Consider the following 21012-nt stretch of genomic DNA (forward strand, 5'->3'; position numbering starts at 1 on the left):
CCCCAAGACGAAGAACTTTGCTGGTGTAGATCAAAATTAAGAGTAAACACCCCAAACAAGTACAGCTATTTTTCTATAACTACCTTCTATTTAAAAGCATAAGGAAGGAACAGGCACAACATCAATATAAAGTTATATAATCAAATCCTCTTTCTTACCTATTTTAATTATGCTGCTTAATTCATACAGAAGTAGTTGGTTGTCTCCTCCTGTGTCCAACCGTTGTTCTATATAGCTATTCAGTTCATATACTACTCCTTGCATATTTGTATCCTGGTACTATTGAACCAAAGATAAAAATACAGTTAAGAACAACACAAAAACATTCTGTAGATTAAAACAAAAAAGTGCTTAACATACATTAGTATACATTAAATTACACACACACCCACTTGATATAAAAGAGTGTGTTAAGCTACCTAATTAAATTCAAATTGATATCCCTAATCCAGTTGTCTGAATATTCATCTCACTCCCTTTTTCCTAGTTCTACTATAAAAAGACTGCTATTTTTGCCTTAGCCTTTCAATTTCTCTAGTACTTTAATAGCTGCAGGTCGGTTTCTGTATCACAGAGTCATCTATATCTATATCTTTGGGACTCAGTTGTCCCAAAATCCAGTCTACCAGATGCTACAGTGCTTCAAAGCTAAGGACACTGGAGTATACCTAAACCCCCAAAATACTAGTGCAGGTGGCATAGCTTTTGTTATGCAACTTGCACAGATGGCTCCTAGGGAGCATCAGAGCTTTGAGGTATTGGTACAGGGAACTCAGTCTTTGAAATACAGCAGCAGCTGGCACAAAGGATTCTGGGTTTAACATAAACCACGGAAGTGCCAGCTGCTATAACTTAGCAGGTGCTAGTTGCAAGTGAAAATGAAAAACATAGAGAAAAGGAAAGGGAAAGAGATAGGTTACTATATGTAATTAGGTCACTAAGGTAGGGACAGTGGGATAGCTGACTGCTGCCAAGAACTGCTGGTATGAAGAAATAAGAGATCCTAAAAAAAATCAGATAACTTCCAATCAGACATAAAATGTTACAGGAAAAGGGAGATGCATCCTCTCCACATTTACAAAACTCTTGCCAGTACCCTGGCTGTCAAAGTCAAGAGCCTCACATCCCTTTCCACAATGTACCGCAGTACTGCACAAAAACAATCCTAAAAGGAGAGGTAATGTGGCTTTTCCAATATTTAGCCCAATAGCTTAGTAGTTAGGGCACTTGTGGGGTGGAAGACCCATGTCACCCAGAGATGATTCAAATCTGCATCGTCTGCTTCCTAGCCAACAACATGACACAGGTTTGACTTTGGCCGGATCACTCTCCAGACCCCACACTTCCCTCTGAAACCGGCCTGTGGTACACCGAGGAGACAAAGACTATGTACAGGTGCTACATTTCTAAACAGGAGAACTACCATTCTCTTGGTGGAAATATTAAGCTGAGAAATGGTCGGTCATTCAATTTTTCCCCAGGGGAAAAGATTCTTTTTCCTTTCCAGAAAAAGATCTTTCGGGTGCCAACCTAGAAGATCTCCCTGATGAGAGTTTCTTTCCCAGTCTGGTCCAGAACAAGAAGGTAAAAGCAGGGCAATGCTTCCCACCTCTTCCCAAGACTAGGGGTTACCTGGTCTGGGGAACAGGATGGGGGCTTTGCCCTGCTGTTCCCTTCACTCCTCGCAGCAGATCTGTTCCCCCACCAGCAGCTCTGATGTTTTGCCTCCCTGCGTAGGAGCTGCTGCTTCCCCCTGACTCTCCATGCTGGTCTCCAGTCTAGGAAGTTGCAGAGGACTATTCCCTGCTACCCCAGTTCTCCTAGGGCAGGACTGCTCCCAGTCTAGGGAAGAGGCACAGAGCAGGGGAGAGGGCAGCAGGTGCAGGCCAAATGCTGCTCCCTGTCCCAGAACGGTATCTAGAATGCCTGCACCACTAGAAAACTGGTGATGTGCTTCAGCTAAAATGCATACAGTACTAGAAATGACCACCTGTTTGAGGCCAAAGATAGGTGGGATTAGGAAGAGGAGAGTGACCAAGAGGGTGGGTGGCTCAATAAGAGGAAAGAGTGCCTAAGGGAAACTAGCTTAATTTGGGCCCTTACTCCCAGTAGTGCAAAAACTCTGCCTATGCTATTTATCCATCTGATCTTATGAATATTAAACTCTAGGTTCAGTAGGCCAGCTTCAAGGTGTGGACCGGAGAGCAGTCTGGGCAATCCCAAGACCATAGTGGTTAGAAGACTTCGCTAGGAGGCAGCAGGAGATATAGGTTCAACCCCTCCCTTCCTTCCTTCCCTTCTCCCCCCACCAGATAAAGAACGCCAAGAATCTGGGTCTTTCTTTGGACACGTGCCCTCACAAGTGGGCCACTGGCCTAAAACAAGGAGGCCACTGGCCTCAATTTTATTTCTGACAGATATGCACCTAGCTCTGTTAAGACTGAATGCAGTGCCATTTAGGAATGAGAAAGGGAAATACAATTTAACTCTAAATGTTCCTATGTAGCTTAATACCATAGCAAATACAGTATCGTAACAGGCTCTGTACGCCAGTGAATGCAGATTCAGCCCCAAAACTGGTGACGTGCTTAATTTTAAGACGGAAGAAGTGCAGAGCGCATGCAGCAACACTCCTTCTGCCAATTGACACTGTAGACCCAAATATGGTATTGGATCAAACTAATGCACAAGGGGTATGACATTATAAAGAACCATTATCTACCATCCTATTGATTTTTACATGTGCAAATGAAGATGCACTTGTGCACTGCAACATAACCGACTGCTTGTTTTGGATGGGCTGTACAATTCCTTTCTCACTTTCTGCCACGAATCCAAAACATATGACCCTATAGGTCTGAGAAATTTGGTTTCTTCATCTCAAAGTATTACATGCTTGCTGAAGAAAAAATGTTAATTCCTGATACCACTCTTAAAAGTGAATTTCTTGTTATGAACCAGTCTTAATCTTGACCCAACACACTGATGGAAAAACACATTGCCTGAACCATAATAAGTTCTAATGAACCACTTTATATGATGTGCATTTATTGTTCCACACAGAATTGCATTAGTGCTGAAATATCTTCCTAAAGGCTAAGGATATATAATATGTAATATTGATACCAATAGTAAATAAGTGGCTATTACAAGCATTAGCAGTATTGCTACAATAGTATTAAGTGACACTGGATATTTGTGTTTACAGTTTGGGCAAACTGGATGCTTCTAAAAGGGGAAGGGATATTAACACTGGTTAAAAGCACACACAGTGCAGTTTTGTTGGTTGGCAAGTTCAATCTACGTTCTGAAACCAATTTTCCATTGCTTTGGCCCCTTGTATAGTCATTTATCTGTTTGCAGAGGGAAAGGAAAAAGCTACCAAACCAAAATGGTAGTATTTTCCATGTAACTTTGCACTTACTCCAATGTGTAGATGACAGTCATTAAAAAGCCAAATGCATGCAACTTTAAACATAGAGTGAATGATAACTTAACAAAATATCAAAAGACAAGGGTTTCTTTCTTTCTTTCTTTCTTTTTTTTTTTTTTGCATGCCTCACTGCTTATAACAATAACTTTACCAGAGGCATTTTCTTGGTATAAGGAAAAAAAATCTGCTGCAACAGAAGGGCTACATTAATAGTGATAAATATTAATAAATAAGAGCTAAAACAAAGCAGAAGTAGGAATGGGCCTATCTTTGCATTTTGTATAACTTTTTATAGTGTTTTCTGAGTTCCTGTAAAAGCAAGCTTACTGATTACTGTTGCAATAAACTTGTTACTACAACTATGTACTTTCCCCCACCAAATCTGTGATTTCCAGCCTTTAAAGTACAGTGCTATCTTTTTCAGGTTTAAATTATTCAAAAAAACTCATTCTAGGATATATGAAGTTACCTGAGGAACAAAATAAATAATAGATGGGGGAGGGGAGACTGAGGCTATCCCTTCAACAGCAAAAAAGTTAAGTGCTAATTTCATTTTGGAGCTGCAGAAGGATGGGAACCTAGGAACCTTCCTGAATGAATGAAGAGAAGCAAAGAAACCATAAAATATGAAAGGCTTAACAGCAATAGTGTTTAAAACGTTTAAAAAAAATAAACTAGACAATTTTGTCACTAGAAAATATTTATAATAGATCTGAAGCTGCTCTGTAAAAACTTACAAATATTATGTGTTATATCCCTTTTGTTTTAAGGGGTGATTGCTTTATGAATAAAGGAGTTAATTTAAAACATGGGATTGGCTGCATATGTGGAGTACAGGAAACAGTTTCAGATAACCATCCACTTAACCACACTTCAGACAGAATAACAGACTGTTCTCTTTGATGTCCCCTTCCTATCTCCTGTGAAGCTCAAGGGATAAGTTTGTCAAGGGAGGGGAACCCCAGTGTGCGAACAAAGGAGAATCACAAAGCCCAGGAACCTAAGGACAAAGGCTTCTGTGGAATAAAAGTTACATTCTTGAGAAGAGGGAAGGGAGTAGCCATTGGAAGCTTTTAGTGAGACAGGCTCCTAGATGTCAAGGATTGTAACAGAAACTTGCCTAAGATCTCTGTTCTGGATGGCAACTGTCTAGGTAAGAGATAGATACAGGTCTTTTTTTGTTTTAAGACCCTCCCATTTCTTTTATGCCATGTATTATTTCTACTGCAGTAAACAAATTTCATAGAAAAAAAGTGCTCTGGTCACTGGCACTAACCACTGGTCACAGGTCTTGAAAGTAAGACTCGCAAACGTCAAACCCAATCAGGTTTACGGAGTAATCAATCACATTTAGTGCATTGGGTATCAAGTGCAGGGACCTAGCTTGAGAGAGGGAGAATCAAAGGATTGCACTTCAGGCAAGTCAACGGCATATAGCCTGAGCATTGCATTGATAGATCAATCAGGCAGAGGTCAAAGGTGCAGCCTGCTCTGTAAACCACAACAGTGGAATGGGGGATCCCCTCAAACAGGTGACCTATTTAGGTCAATCATTCAATAAATATATTTAGACTTAGGTCCAAGGTCTTTGGAATATAAATAGGTTCTAGGACAGGAGTCAGCAACCCCCGGCACGCGTGCCGAGTGTGGCACGCAAGGCTATTTTGCTCCGCACACCACTGCCAGCCCGGGCTCTAGGCAAGTGCTGCCAGCCACAGAGCCCAGGCTGCTCCCAGCAGGTGGCTGGGAGGCTGCAAGCCCTGCTGCAAGCAGACTGAGCCCTGTGGGTGAGCTGCAGCCAGGAAGCTGCAAACAGCTGCTCCGGGCTCTGGCGTGTTGGCACTCTGGCACCTTCCAAGGTAGACACTGTGGGTTTTTTGGCACTCCGGCCAAGCCCTGTTCTAGGATAAAGCCATCCCTTGTCTTTGAGAAGGATGAAGAGTCCACCGTGAAGTTGAAACCTCCATCTTCACTTTCTTCCATTTGTGAAGTTAAGTCAGCTATGAAGCCCTCATCTCATTTCAGAAGAAAAAAGCTGCATGTTCCACAGAGCCTAAGTAACTTAAATTCAAAGTGAAAGGATGAGAGCCTATGGGAGTGGAACTGCACGCACCATGAAACAAAGTTTCTCAAGAAGGAAAGCAATTTAAGGATCCCATGGTGATTTATTTAATGGACATGTAAGCAAGCTGCCTTGCCTGCTGGTTTCTGCAGGCAGGTTTCACTCCCTCGGGAGCTCCCCAGCCATTCCTCCAAAATAAAACAGTCTTTTAAGCAGCAGCCAACCATACAAACAAACAAAACCAAACCCTGCTGCCCTGGTCCTGGGCACTAGGATTGGCTCTGGGCCCCAGCACAGCAACCTCCCTGTGGCAAGCTGGTTCTTTTTTTTTTTTTTTTTTAATTTGTTTTCCAAGTTCCAAATTTCAGCCAAGCAGGGCTCAATTGTTCAAGTCTCTGTGGTGCTACCAGTGGCAGGTATCCTACCTCCCAGACTCTTCAGTCCCAAATCCATGGCAGACATCCTACATGCAAGCCCCAAGCCAGGGCCCTTGGGCTTTGGGGACACATTCATAAAGCCGGAGCCTGAATTGATTCAACTGTTGCAGGTTAGTTTAACCTGCCTAGGCTGAACCGGTTTGTAACAGGACAAACATGCTCTCTGGACTGACAAATGCAGGCACACACCTGCAGTTGCTCAGGCCAGGAGCCAAGGTGGGTGGGGGGGTGTTAGAGCACACCCTCGGCTACAGGGAAGCTGTGCTGGGGGGGCATGGCCAGCCCAGGCTGAACTGGCCAGAGAAGGGTTTAATTTTCCCCTTCCTGTCCCACCAGCAGGGCCCTGATCCAGGTCTGCCAGGTGCTCCCTCCTCGCTGTTGCAGCAGCAGGCCAGTGGCCCCTGAGGCAGAGGAGGCAGGAAGCAGGGTTATTCTCTCCTCGAGCCACACTGCCCCAGGGGACCACAGCCAGCTGTGCCTGCCCTGCTGCCGCTGCTACCAAGCAGCAGATTAAGCCCCCCCCCCCCCCCCCCGTGCCCTTCGCCAGACGCTGAAAAGAGGGAGAATAGCTCCTATTATGATGGGGTAACAGCAATATAACTGAACTGCAATAATATTGTTGAGACTTTTTTACCATACCTAATGAAAACCTGAATTATGGGTCAGGATTTCACCTCAAAGAACTATGGAAAAAGTCATGAAATTTCACGAATTAAAAATCCCTTAGCAGAAGACTCTTGCAGTCGTGGATTCCAAAATAAAAGCAGAGTGAACATAATAAAATGCTTACAGTACAGACCTAGCTTTTAATGTAGTAGAGAAGGGAAGGAAGCGTAAAGAAATTCCCTTGATCCAAAATAACTCAGTGTAATCTGGGTTGGCTCCTGTGGGAAATATTGTTTAAATCTTGACACTAGAAAGCAAGTAACTATAAAAAGCTTGCTCTGCCATGGTAATTAATTTTAATGTACATAGCCTGAGAGAAATTCCTGCTATACGTATTTGCCTTATGTCTATCCTTCTTGTTTTGTCTAGCCAGGACACACACTATATAACTTGCTCAGTAAATAAAATTGAACTTTGCAGCACCATACACAGGTATTTTATTAATTGGATGTTCATGTATAAAATGCTCTTTATGACCAGGGATCCAGGTTTTGTTTCCCACGGAAAAAGCAAATCCCCCCACGTTTTTTCCCTTTTACCTGAGAAAAACAAGGATTTGTCATTTTAACAGAGAAACATGCAGATGTTTTGCAAAGAGTCCCAGCTTGCAAGGGGCTGGGGGAGTGGGAGCAGGGCAATCTGGCAGGGGGTGCCATATGCATGTACAAGCACATACCCACCAGGTAGCCTAGAGAGCAACTCCCAGAGGTAAGTGGGGAGGGGGAGGGGAACTGAGTCCCCCACAGGGAGGGAGGGATGGAGTTGGGCAGGGCAGGGCTGGGGCTGCTGCCCAGCCAGGTGATGTGTGAGGCTTGGGGCCCAGGGCCACAGTGTGCAGCTGCAGAGCCCCAGTGGGGAGCAGATCAGGGCTGTGTTGCTTGTCTGGAGATACCGGGGGTGGGGCTGGTTCCATGCTACTGTACCCTTCTGGGTGGGCAGGGGGGTCCTGCTCCCCAGATCTGTGTGGGTGGAGGCTGGCTATGGGCTTGGGCTCCCTGCTACTCTCCCCCAGGGCCTCTGCAGCCCAGCGGGCAGGACCCAACATGCCAGGGCAGAGCGGGACTGGGCAGGGAAGCTCCTTGCTGCTGTCCCGCACTGCCCTGGCAATGCACCCCCTGCCCATCCTGTAGCAGCGAGGGGTGTAACTCCCGCCACTGCCCTTGCTGCTCCAGGGCAGGCAGGAGGCACATCACCAGGGCAGCACGGGGCTCACAGTGGGAAGGAGGCTTTCCCACCCAGCCCCACTCTGCCCTGATGCACCTGCCATGCTGCAGAGGCCCTGGTGGAGGGCAGCAGGGCAGGGAGCCAAAGCCTGCAGCAGACAGCCCATCCCCACACCAGCCCCCATCCCATGCACAGATCTGGGGGGCTCCCAGATGCACACCTTGATATTCACTTAACAAGTCATAAAAACTATACTGTATCTCAGTTATGTCACCTACCCAGATTACAGCATCCAGAAAAAACATTTGCTGAAGTCAATTAATATTTTAATTTGGTAAGCTGGATACTCCTGTTCATTAAAAAAGCTTTGGCAAGTGACATTTATGGTTAATGCTTCACTTGCAATAATTCCAAAAGTCGTCTTTAATCAAAATTAAAAATATGGTAACACCTTGCCCACCACTGTGCTGGTTATTTGTCTTTCCCCATTGTCTATTAACATCACCATCAGTATCCACAAGCCCCCTTAGTTTGTCCAAATTTCAGCACACTGGCATCTTCTTTTGATAATACTGAGTGCAGCATTATGCGCATCATTTCCTGAAGGAAGACTACAGGATGTGCATCAGCCATCCTAATTCTTTTACATTTTTTATTGTTAGCATTCATTCCTGGTTCAGTGTGAAAATGTTTAAATCCCATCAAAAAAAGTGTGTGAAGAATAAATAATGAACTTGATGTCTCCAAGAGTTATATAAAGAAAAAACTTTATCAATCAATGGATTGAAGGGAAGACGAGCAATTATGACGATTATACCCAGAAAGCATGGGTGCAAACTCTATAATTCTAGGATTACTATATTTCCAGTTCCAAAAAAGGGGATATCTGTCAGGGGAGCGAGGGGTATATGATTGTGTGGGGACAATGATATGCCAGTGCCCTGCCCATTCCATTGCCCCTCACTCCCAAGCCACAGACCCCTGGCCCTGCCAGTGCCCCTCACTCCCAGCCCACAGTACCCTACCCCCCTGGGCCATGCTGGTGCCCCTCACTCCCAACCCACAGCCCCCCATGTCCCTGCTGGTGTCCCTTACTCCCAACCCACAGTCCCCCACCCTGTCTGGTGCCTCTCACTCCCAAGCCACAGCACTCCCAGCCCTGCTAGTGCCTCTCACTCTTGACTCACAGCCCCCTGCTCTCCCCAGCCCTGCAGCACCTCCTGGCCACCACATCCTAGCAAGCAAGGACAATGGCCCCTACCACTGGCCTGGCCCTGCAGTTCTCCACTGTGCACCATTCCTCCACTGGAGGGGTAGGCACTTCCTCCCACCTCCCATTCCCTGCTGCAGCCCTATTGCCCAGAGAGCTTCCCCCAGCACCAGCAAGCAATCTCATACACCTATCCCTCCACACACAAATTCATGTGCTCCCTCCTACACCACAAGCCCCTGGACAGTCCCCAAGCCCTGGCCCTCCAACCCTCACTCCCTATAGACTTACCTGCATCCAGCTGCTGGAGCTGCTCCTATCACCCTGCATAGATGCGTGCCAGCCATGTGCATGCACACAAATACATGGTGACCCTGCCTCCAATCGCCCTCCTCCCATCCCCCCCAGCTCCAAGCCACTCCTTGCTAAGACAAGCTGGGAAGTGCTGGGAAAAACATAGATGCTGAGCAGAGCAAAATCCTGGACTTTTGATCATATTTTAAAAAAAACCCTGGACAGAGATCAGAGGATTCAAGAAGAGGACATGTCTGGGAAAACCCAGATGTATGGTAACCCTACTAATACTAAGTGACATGCTACACAAATGTGTTAGATAGTGCCAAAGCAGCTGCCAAAAGCACCAAGTCCAAAAGGAGGAAAGGGCAGGATTAAAGTATTACTGCTGTTTCTAAGAATAAAGTTTTGAAAATGAGTTAGTCAGTTCCAGGTATTAATTTCATAGTGTTTATACTGTAAACTACAAAGAGAGTTGCTGCTGGGATCATCACAGTTTATGAAAAAAAGATACTTATCATAATGAAAGTTCACTATGGGTACTCTGGAAGCAAACATGGAAAAACAAGCCATTAAACGAACATGGGCCAATATCACTGGGCCCATAACAAGCACACCATGTTTGCTTAAGGTTCTGTGTACAAGGCACAGAGCTGACATAGGCTCTAGACTCTACATATGCCAGCTCTGCACCAAGATCAACCACCATACAAATATCTTTTTGTGTTCTTTCCTCTCCCTGCAGAGCCGTTTAAGATCAACTCTCTCTACCCTTGGGCTGCAAAAGCAAAGATAGTAATTCCCATGTAGCTCTAACAGGAAGAGAAAGAGTGTGGGGAACCAAACTGTTCCTAATTAACAAAGGAAGTCATTGCAATTATCATGGTTGGTGGTACTGCTTGAGAAGCCCTGTCCTCAATGCTTATTTGCCCACAAGACCTTTCTCCACTTTAGTAAATTTTGCAGGACTGTATAGTCTATTCAGCCTCACCTACTGAGTGACAATGGAAGAAACTGCTACTCCCTGTGATCTGAGGCAGATACTGTAAATGTTTATTGTCTGTTTAATGTCCTTTCCAATTTTCAGATAAGCCAGAGTCACAGAGTTGCAGCAACTATAGAAGACTGACCTATTGTCACTGAAGAAACGGCATTTTACTAATACTGTGAAGGAATTAATCCTTTCTCCACTACAGTACAATCTTCAGAGATAAATTCTTGCAAGACTAACAAATAAGAATGTGTCATTTTTGCCTTAAAAGTGACCATACTGACACACAAACTACTTAAAGCCTTGTATTTCTGCTAGGTGTTGAACACCCACAAATAATTAAAATAGAGTATTTTCAGAAATCAAATCCTGATCTGAGGTATTTCTACATTCCAGTAACACTGGTAACAGTTTGGGGTTTTGACTGAAGATAGGCAGTGCACTACCAGAACCTATTTTAATAAATACTGTTTTTTCAAATAATATTATATAAACTAAAATTAAATAGTTTTAGATGTATATATATCCCTTTGTACTACTGCCTGCCAGAGGTTCCATAAAAATCACACATTTGAAAAAATAAACTGGACCTATACAGAATAAGTCTATGACTAACTCTGGCAGCTTATTCAACTGCACAGAAGACACCATTTTCTATTAATCTGTATAATTAAAGGCATAGTAGTTAAGTATGCCTGATATTTTGTCACAGAACACTGACCCCTCAGAAGATGCCTTCCTGTTAACACCTAATTAAGGCTGGTTATGTTGTAATTAAGAGTCCAGACAAGAGCAATTAATTAATCAAGCATCTGTTTGTACTTTGCTGCTGAAGCCACTCAACACCAACCTCCTCATTGATGCTAAATACTAAGCAGGCTGAGGCAGACTTCAGAAGTTTTACTGGCAGAACTTGGAGTGCCTCTGCAGTCAAAACGTCTCTCTCCCAGCAGTCATTCCTCCTCTACTGAGCAGAGGAAGGAAGTCTAATGTTTTATGGGACCGACTGTATAGTTGGGATAGAGTTAGACAAGCTTTTGAAGTTTGACATTCTTCATCAAGTTTGAGTTGTGAGAGCCAAAACAGCGAGGTGGGCAAAATACAGCCTGCAGGCCAGATCCAGCTGGCCAAGGGATTTTTGTCTGGCCTGTGGTGGGGCCCTCAGTCCCACCTTGCTCAGGTGCAAGGGGCAGCCCAGCCCATGATACGTGTAGCTGGTCCCGCTGCCCCAGGGAAGCAGCAGGGCTGGGGTGGCATGGCAGCTGGATTCCATTTCCTGACAGCCTCAGTATTCAGTGGCAGTTCCTTCCAGCTGCCACTGCCAGATCCAACCCTGCTGCCCAGACATCCAGCCCATCCATCCTGTACCCGCTGCTGGGGGTGGGACCCAGGTAGCCAGGGTGATCAGCAGAGCAGCTAGCATGGGGTTGCAGGCCAGCAGGGAGAGATGTCCACGAGTGAGACAGGCATCCGCAGCTAGGAAGGCCCTGGGATCATGAGGCAGTGACAGTGTGATGCCAGGACAAAGCCCCAGTTCTGCATGCAGGGAGCGTATCATGGCTCTGTCCCAGCCCCACAATCCTGGGGTCTCCATGCAGATTGGACAGGTGCTGCATGGGCAGGGAACGTGGCCAGGGAGAGAGGATGAGGTTACATCTGGGGCTGCGATCTTGGGGTAGTGACAGCACAGTGCCAGGGTCAAGCTGCAATCCACTTCCTGCATGCCCCTGCCTGCAGAACCCATGCCCATCACAGAGGCATGCAGGCAGATCACAGTTCTGCCCCAACCTTAGCCCTGCATTGTCACTGCCCTGTGACCCCATCCAGTGATCCCAGCTGTTGGGTGGCAGGGAGAGGAGGGGGTAGGGTGCTGACCTGGCCCACAACAGTTCAGCAAGGCTCCCTATGTGGCCTGCAGGCAATGCAACATAGGAAAGGAAACAGTTGTAATGGGATAGAGAAATTCCAAGCAGACAAATGAACAGTATACAAAAAGAAGCTGATTTCTGGGAGATCAAGTCCTATGAAAAGAAAGACAGGTAAGGCATCATTCACCAGCCTGCTGATGGGTTTGGAAAATTATCAAGTTAGCCAAATGAGTAGAAAGAGGATTTTGGATGGCTAACTAGCTGGGTTCCTGTTCAAATTGTTAGTTTAATGCACTGGGATTTTACTGTGAAAGTGTTAGAGCACCTTAAGCATCATATAGGCATTTAATTAACATCGTAAATATAAAGGAACAAGAAAGAAGGCGTGGGGGGGGAGAGAAGAAATAAAGAAATTTTGAGGGGAAAAAATCCTGAGATGTACTTAAGTAATATAAAGCATACTGTTAACTATTCTAACTCCTCAGTTTTTGTAACTTAGCCTCAACAAGGCTGGCTGAGACAAAAAAGCATCATACATTGGTTCTGAATCAAATTACTGATGCATGCACCACTTCTAAGAGGATTTACAATCTGAGAAAGATATAAATCAATAATATGCTGAACCACTATGATGATGCCATTTGTTTAAGTATTATTATAATATAGTATACATGTATACAGTTTGCAGAGCTGGAAAAGTTGCATTGTACAATGATCTTTCTTAAACCAAAATAAGGTGTTTCAGGATTACAATACACAGTTCACATTCAGTAGACTGGCTGCAAAACTTAACCAATTTGCATACAACTCTAATATTTCTACAAATTGGAAAACCAGACTTATCTCCTCACAGCACAGACTACAGCAACACGAAAAATTCAAAACAACTGACCAGAGAGAACCTAAAACTTGAATGGCCATAGTCTTGTTTCAAACACTGAGACTTCTGTACCCCTTCCTGTAGTTTTTATTTTACACAACAGGATTACTAATTTAAGTGTCAGAACAATATCAGTACAGTAACCAGATAACCCATTTTAGCTCACATAATACTACATGCACCCTTTCCCCTAAAGTTGGCCTTCCAAAAGCAGGGTGCATGTTTTATGCAGGGCAAGCTGACTTTGACAACAACAGAAACACGGAGATACTGTTGGATGGCTGATGATTTTTTTTTCCTTCTCTTCCCTCCAGCAGCCACAGGGAGGGAGGAGGAAATTCCAGGGACAGAAGAGTCAGGGGAGGTGCCGTGGTATACCTCACTTTGATTCCTACTCTACCAAAAGTTTAAAAATAACTGCCCAGCAGCAACAGTGACATTTCTATTCAGGCAGTGTTGGGGGAGTTAACTGACCTCATAATTCACCAGTAGTGGGCGAGATGGGCACTCATCCCAGGTAGCAAGTTAGAAGGGGCACCAGAATCACCCCTATACTGATGGAGTCTGTGCCCCCATGGCACTGTCCTGACAGGAACTTCAAAACAGTTCCCAGCTGTTGTTCTTTTAAGAGCAACAGAGCTGGGGTTGGCAGAGCACATGCAGCGGCAACTCATCCGAGACTGTTCTGAAGCTCCCAGCAAGTAAGGCTGCTGCCTGCACTTGCACTAGCAACTGCTCCCCTCGTTCCCCTGTCCTGCCCCCTCTCCTCACTCTCAGAACTCATGTGTCCCCCCAGCCCTGCTGTGGGAACCACGTGCTCTCCACTGCTCACAGAAGCCACATGCCCTTGCCCCCTCTTTCGGAGCCTGCATGCATCCCCACTCTCCCATAGGGTTTAACTTGGCTTGCTATGTCTCTGTGGCTTATTATAATCCACCTGATTCCTACTGATTGCTCTTCACTCCATGCATGTTAATAACCTCCTCTCCCTTTTAACGGTCTTTGATGTTCCCTTAATCAAGCTATCCTTTCTTTAGCAATTTTGCTATTTGGTAGCTACTTCTGGTTTCTCTTCTTCTATTTCCAAGATTTGCAGACTGCTTTTAGCTCCTTTCAAAATCCTAGATCCTCCCAGGTAATCCAGTCTTCACCAACAGCTAGAGTTTCAACTTTTGGCTGAGCAGCCTAGAGCTGCTGTCATTTGAGCTGTGAAAGGGTTCAAATTGTAGCTTTTATCTGAGCAGGAAAGGGAATCCGAGTGAGTTGAAGATTAGACTCTGTCCCAGCTCCATGCAGCCATCATTCTAGAAAAAAAAATCTTTTTTTTAATTTATTCTGCCTTCCAAAATATTATATTTGGGGTAGATGGTATACAAGGAAACATGGTAATTAGATGCCTTAGCCCTTGCAACGATGAGGGATTTCAAAACAACTGGGGATATTAAGACTATAACCATGTAAAAGCATTATGGTTTTAGTCATGTTAAAGATATAACCATCATGGTAGGCCCTTAATTTTGGTATTTCCACACTTCTAAATGATCCAAAAACTTATGTCAACATTTTCTTAGATTTTATCATCCTCGTAGAGAAATTTAAAAAAAATGTTGAGATGATAGACTCATTGAAAGATGCTTAAAAACTAAACTGATCATTGTTGGGTTTATCTAAAGAGCAGTTATGCAAATTACATTTTTGAAGTAATGGGATAATTATTCCAGATTTTTTGGGGCGTGGGGAGTTGTGCTGTAGTGTTTTGTGGATACCATTTGTAATACATTAGAAGTTAAAGTGATTATTTGAATAATGAACTATTACAAAACAGTTGTAAATTTGGAGGAAAAAAATACAAACTATTATTTTGCCTGAAAGACGGTTGGTAAGATTAACTGGCTACAGAACTCTGTATTTTTAGTTTATCATAGATCAGAAATTACTACATCACTACTTCATTTTCCAAGTGTAAAGGCAGCAATAATTTTTGTGAGAAAGCAAATACAAACAGGATGCAATTCTGACGCATCAAGTACTCCATTTATAAGCAAAATGGGTGGTGGTGGGGGGTAAGCTGATGGGTTACCCTCTGATGGCAAAATTGGCACAAGGCATTAGGAGGAACCTGAATCATAGAAGAGTTAGTTAAGTGACAAAGAGCAGAGAAAATATTATATTTAAAGAATCAGAAAGGTGACAGCCATTTGTTTGTATATCAGGTGGAAGAAGGTTCAGACAACTGAAAGTACAAAAGAATTACTTACTATAATATCAACTTATAACATAGAAACAAAAGTACACATCCTACTTAGGACAAAGTACTATGTGGTAGCTTATGATAACTCAGCAAGGAGCATGCTCATTGTAAAATACACTTACATATAGGGTTAAGTCAGAAAGAAACATATCATTCAAGAACATACTAATAAATATATTATTTAAGAAGTATTTCACATTAGATTTCATATAGTACATTGCAAAATATTTCCAAAAACTTATGTCAACATTTTCTTAACTCTGCTGTACTCTACCACATCTCAAAGGATGTAATTAAATAAGATGTATTCCTGGTCTTTTTTTTCTCTTTGGTAGTTTTACACTTCCCATCTCTCATAGTAATAACACTGATTAAATATTTGGTAGTTACATGACTAACAAGTTAGAGTTCAAAGTTTGAAGGAATTGCTTATTTCCTTGAAACAACGTGTTTACACGGGATCACAGAAATAGCTTGCATGAACTCTTATTTTCCTAACGAACAAGGGAGATCTTCACGTGTTTACAATCAATCAAATGTTTGGAATGGGGGAAGCGGCAGGAGTTGTATTAATTGCTCTGGAAGTTGTCAGTTACATCTAACATCTCCCAGCTATTTCTCTGGAGGTATAAGTTTGCTCAGGGAATGGTATACAGACTTGATCAGAGACTGCAAGAAAGTCATCTCAAGTGAACAGTGGGCCACAGAGACCTTTTCTTTTCCTAGTGGGGATGGAGAAACAACTGTAAGCAGTACTTACCCTGCTGACTTCCTTAGGAGTCGATTCATCTGTGAGGAAACAAAACAAACAATTAGGCGCTCTGGGAAGGTTCTGGAACAAGTGCAGAACAAGATATTGTCCTTTCAAGAAACTTTTGCACTGTGGTACAAAACTTTCCAATATACTAGCTGAAGCATCTGCTTTACCAATACTTAAATTTTGCAGTTTTAAAAATGCAACCAAGTCTGCTACATCTGGAATGCAATAAAAGAGAATAAAAATATTCATTAGAATATTTAACAAGAATACTTAATTCCCCGCTCCTGTACTACTGGCAGTAGTCTAACTGAATAGATGATCTTTGTAGTCGGTCCTAAAGTTTACATCTATGCTGGGAAGCAAGTCTGAGAAACAAAGGCCATCTACTGACGGGTGTTTGGAGCTGTGGACCCAATCCCAGCCCTACTGAAATCATCAGTATTCCAACTGACTTCTTTAGGTATACGAACAAGCTTTTGTGACCATGTACTTATGAGTTGTATCTTCCAGATTAGCACATTAGAAGAATATGTTTAATTTTAGAAATGCATTCTAGGATGGACTCACCATTTACAAAACATTCTAGCATACACATTTTAAAAATTACACCTAACAACAAGTACTGTCTAAAAACAATGCATGACATTTCTGAAAATGCACAAAGGAAAAGCAATTCTATAACTAGATAGCCTCTACCACAAGAATCACAGCAAAGCCAACTTAGGCTACATCCAGACTTCATATAAAACAACAACAAAGTGCTATGGGCTATGAAACATTCAGAGCTCTGGCTCTCCAGCCAGGGGGCAATAGGAGGCTGTTGGAAAGCAAGAGCCCCAAGAAAGCCCATTGGTGAGCTAAATAGGTTCTCTGATAGGATTGGGAGCCAGGCTCCCAGCCAAAGCTCCTAGTGTTTTCAAGGGCTGGGGGCAGAGGTTCCCAGACTGCAAGCAGCCCCTTCACCCTTATTCCCTTTGAGGGAGGGAGAGCTGAGCACTATGGGATCACAGGGGTTTATCTCCCTGTTACCATTTGTTACTGGATTCTCATATATGTCCCACAATAAATGTATGTCTTAAAGGGGCTTTAGAAAATATTTCCTCATGTAACTTCACCTTTATAGCTATTTCTTAACAGACAACAGGGAACAAGCTGTATCTTTCTATTTTTAATACAACAAATTAAAGCATTGCTATTTGGAAATTAATTCCAAAGCAGAAATTGGACTTTATTATACAAAAGAAGTCATATCCTTATTATGATAACCCGTATTTACACATATTTGTGTGCATTTGCGTAGATGTGGATTTTCAAATGCTGCGTCTCTGCCAAATGTCTCCATGGCAATGCTCATATATCACCATGTCTGCTTACGTGCAGACACACGTTATTCTCAACAGGCTTCATTGCATCTCAAACACAAAAATGATCCCGTCACATGAATACTTGAACAAATGTGCAACGTGCTCTATTGCAATCACAGGCATTTTGCAGATTCATGTTTAAGGCACATATTTAAATAACAAACCCAAAAAACAGTGTCTGGGACAATCAGCCCTGGACAAAACTTACAACAAAAATGTAATATTAATCATTTCATCTCCCCTAAATAGTTTGAGGAATGTTAAGCCAAGCCACATATTTCATATTTAAACACCAGCATTATACCTTAGCATAGTTTCAGATAAATATTACATCTACTAGCCAACTGCCTGTCAAGAATGACCGGGGGGGAGGGGGGGGGGAGGAGGGGGCAGAATGCAGAGGAGAGGGGGCTGGCATGCAGTGCTGCCACCTAATGGTCCATGCTGCCACTGTTCTGCCTCTTGCAAGGAGCGGGGTGGGGGAGCTGAGGCCAGCATGCTGGCCCCGGCTTCCCCACTCTCTGTCCAGTCCTCAAAGTGCCTTCGGAATCATGGTGGTGCTCCCCCACACTTGGAGCACTCTGACTGGCTTTTTCCATCAGCCAATCAGAGTGTGAATAAAGCATTACAGACAGACAGACATAGGCTTTTATAATATTAAAATAGTCCTATAATACTGAACAGATAGAGCTAGCTCCACCACTAGTGGAAGAGCTAGACTATTCTCAGTGGTGGCAGAACAATGGTTTCCAGTTGCAACAAGTGCAGTTTAGGTTAGGTATTAGGAAAAAAGCTCACTAAGAGAGCAGTAAAGCACTGGAACAGGTTACCCAGAGAGACCGGGGACTCTACATCCTTAGAGGTTTTTAAGACCTGGGTAAACAAAGCTTTGGCTGAGAAGATGTAGTTGGGGATGGTCCTGCTTTGAGCAGGGGTTGAACTAAATGACCTCCTCAGGTCACAGAATCATAGAAGTAGGATTGGAAGGGACCTTGTAAATCATCAAATCCGACCCCCTGCCTGGGCAGGAGAAAAACTGCGCTCAAATGACTCCAGCCAAGTAGGCATCAAGCCTCTTCTTAAAGACCCTAGGCTAGATATCAGGAGGTGCTACTTCACCGTCAGGGTGGCTAGGATCGGGAACCAACTTCCAAGAGAAGTAGTGCTGGGTCCTACCCTGGGGGTCTTTAAGAGGAGGCTAGATATACATCTTGCTTGGGTCATTTGACCCCAGTACTCTTTCCTACCATGGCAGGGGGTCAGACTCGATGATCTACTCAGGTCCCTTCCAACCCTAGAAACTACAAAACTATGAAACCCCCAGGGTAGGAGCCAGCACCACTTCCCTTGGAAGTTGGTTCCAGTTCCTAGCCGCCCTCACTGTGAAGTAGTTCTTACGGATGTCTAATTTAAACCTACTCTCCAACAACTTGTGGCCGTTATTGCTTGTTATGCCAGGGGGCGCTACGGGAAACAAGGTCTCTCCCAAACCCTTCTGGTCCCCCCTAGTGAGTTTATACATGGTCACCAGGTCCCCCTTCAGCCTTCTCTTGTGAACATTTTCCGGTCCCGCAGTCTCTCATTGTAGTGTCTGCCCTGTTGTCCCCGGATCATGCCTCTGGACCCTCTCAATGTTGTCCACATCCCTCCTGAAGTGGGGCGCACAGAACTGGACACAGTACTCCACCTGTGGCCTGACCAGTGTCGCGTAGAGGGGAAGGATCACCTCCTTGGCCCTGCCTGAGATACACCTGTGGATGCACGACAAGGTCCAGTTAGCCCTGCCGTGACCTCGCATTATCGGCCCATGTTCATCTTGGAGTCGATAATGACTCCAAGATCCCTTTCTACCTCCGTGCTCTCAAGAAAGGAGTTTCCCATCTTATAAGTGTGCTGCTGGTTACTACTGCCCAAGAGCAGCACCCTGCACTTGTCAGTATTGAAACGCATCCTGTTTTTGTTAGCCCACCCCTGTAACCTATCCAGGTCTTGCTGCAGTCTTTCCCTCCCTACTAGCGTGCTCACCTCACCCCAAATTTGGTATCACCAGCAAATTTAAATGGGTTGCTTTTCACCCCATCGTCCAAATCTCTGATAAAGAAATTGAACAGCGCGGGCCCACGGACCGAGCCCTGGGGGACTCCGCTGCCCGCTTCCTCCCAAGTCGAATATGACCTGTCCACCACCCCCCTCTGAGTATGACCCTTCAGCCAATCTGCAATCCATCTGACTGTGTAGGCATCAATGCCACAATCGCCTAGTTTTTTAATGAGGACAGGGTGGGAGACTATGTCAAAGGCCTTGCTGAAGTCCAGAAAGACTACGTCCACGGTGACACCTGCATCCAATACTTTTGTGACCTGCTCATAAAAGGCAATCAGGCTGATCTGACATGACTTGCCCCTAATGAAACCATACTGGTTGCCCTTGAGCATCATCCCTGAAGCCGGCCCATCGCAGATGTGCTCCTTGATGATCTTCTCAAAGCGTTTCCCTAGGATTGAGGTAAGACTGACGGGCATATAATTGTCCGGGTTCTCCCTTCTCCCTTTTTTAAAAAATGGGGACTACGTTGGCTATCTTCCAATCATCCGGCACCTGGCCCAAGCACCACGAGCACTCGTAAAGCCGTGCCAAGGGCCCTGCAATAACCCCTGCTAGCTCCCTCAACACCCTGGGGTGGAGAGCATCTGGACCCACTGATTTGAACACGTCTAGCCCGTCCAGAAGCTCTCTAACCTGGTCCTCCCCAACCTCAGGTTTGGAGGCGTTCCCCTCAAGTCCGTCTTGCATCACGGTGGGGAAGTCCCAGTCCCTGCACAAGAAAACGGAGGTGAAGAATTGGTTAAAGGTCCCTTTCAACCCTAATTTTTTATGATTCTACAGTTCGGATAAATTTTTCACCCACAGTCCCATGATACAGAACAGATAGAGAAATGTGAAGCCATGGCATTTAAGTTCATTTGTCAAATATGAAATAGTGGACTTAATCATTTGCCACATTACAAAGTATTGGCTAACTAATTTTGCTCAAAACCAGGGGCTGTCTTATCTGTCTAGATATACCTACAAAACAGTCTGGTAATGTAACTGCTGTGCCAGGAGCCCGAGCCTGCAGTGGGCAGCCCGCCCCCATCCCATGCACAGATCTATAGGGCATGTGGCCCCCCTTTCCTCTGGGGCTCAGTGGTGGGGAGCCAGCCCCACTCCCCAGGCAAGCCACTTGTGGCCCTGTTCCACTCCTCACCGGAGCCCTGTGGCTGCACATTGTGGCCCTGGGACCCAAGCCCCACCTAGCTGCAGCAGCCCCAGCCGCAGCTCTGCCCTGTCCCACCCAAGTCCTGGTCTCCCTCCCTATGGGAGCTTCAATTTCCCACCCCCACTTAGCTTTCAAAGCCGCGCTTCAGGCTGCCTGGCGGCCATGAGAATGTACATGCACATGGTACCCCCGTCTTACTGCCCTCCTCCTGCTTCCCCCAACCCCTTGCAGGCTGGAACTCTGCCAGCCTGCAGGGAGTTCTTTGCAAAAGAGCAAAATCCATGCGTTTCTCTGTTAAAATGAAAAGTCTGCATTTTTCTCAGGTAAAGGGGAAAATCCATGTTTTTTTCCACTTTTCCGTGGGTAACAGAAA

The 21012-nt window shown here is 44.7% G+C and overlaps 1 protein-coding gene across 1 annotated transcript in view; it reads right to left on the reverse strand.

Moving 5' to 3' along the window:
* Positions 1 to 21012, reverse strand: part of PDE10A (phosphodiesterase 10A) — a 606111-nt gene that overhangs the window by 83231 nt on the left and 501868 nt on the right. The window contains exons 6-7 of the mRNA XM_090042732.1: positions 16017 to 16045; positions 159 to 279 (exon numbers count right to left, since the gene is read on the reverse strand). Coding sequence (XP_089898858.1) covers positions 159 to 279; positions 16017 to 16045 — 150 coding nt within the window. The remainder of the gene's footprint in view (positions 1 to 158; positions 280 to 16016; positions 16046 to 21012) is intronic.

The sequence above is a fragment of the Crocodylus siamensis genome, chromosome 1 (assembly GCF_052110815.1).
Source record: "Crocodylus siamensis isolate JL-2025a chromosome 1, ASM5211081v1, whole genome shotgun sequence".
In the NCBI taxonomy this organism is placed as follows: Eukaryota; Metazoa; Chordata; order Crocodylia; family Crocodylidae; genus Crocodylus; species Crocodylus siamensis.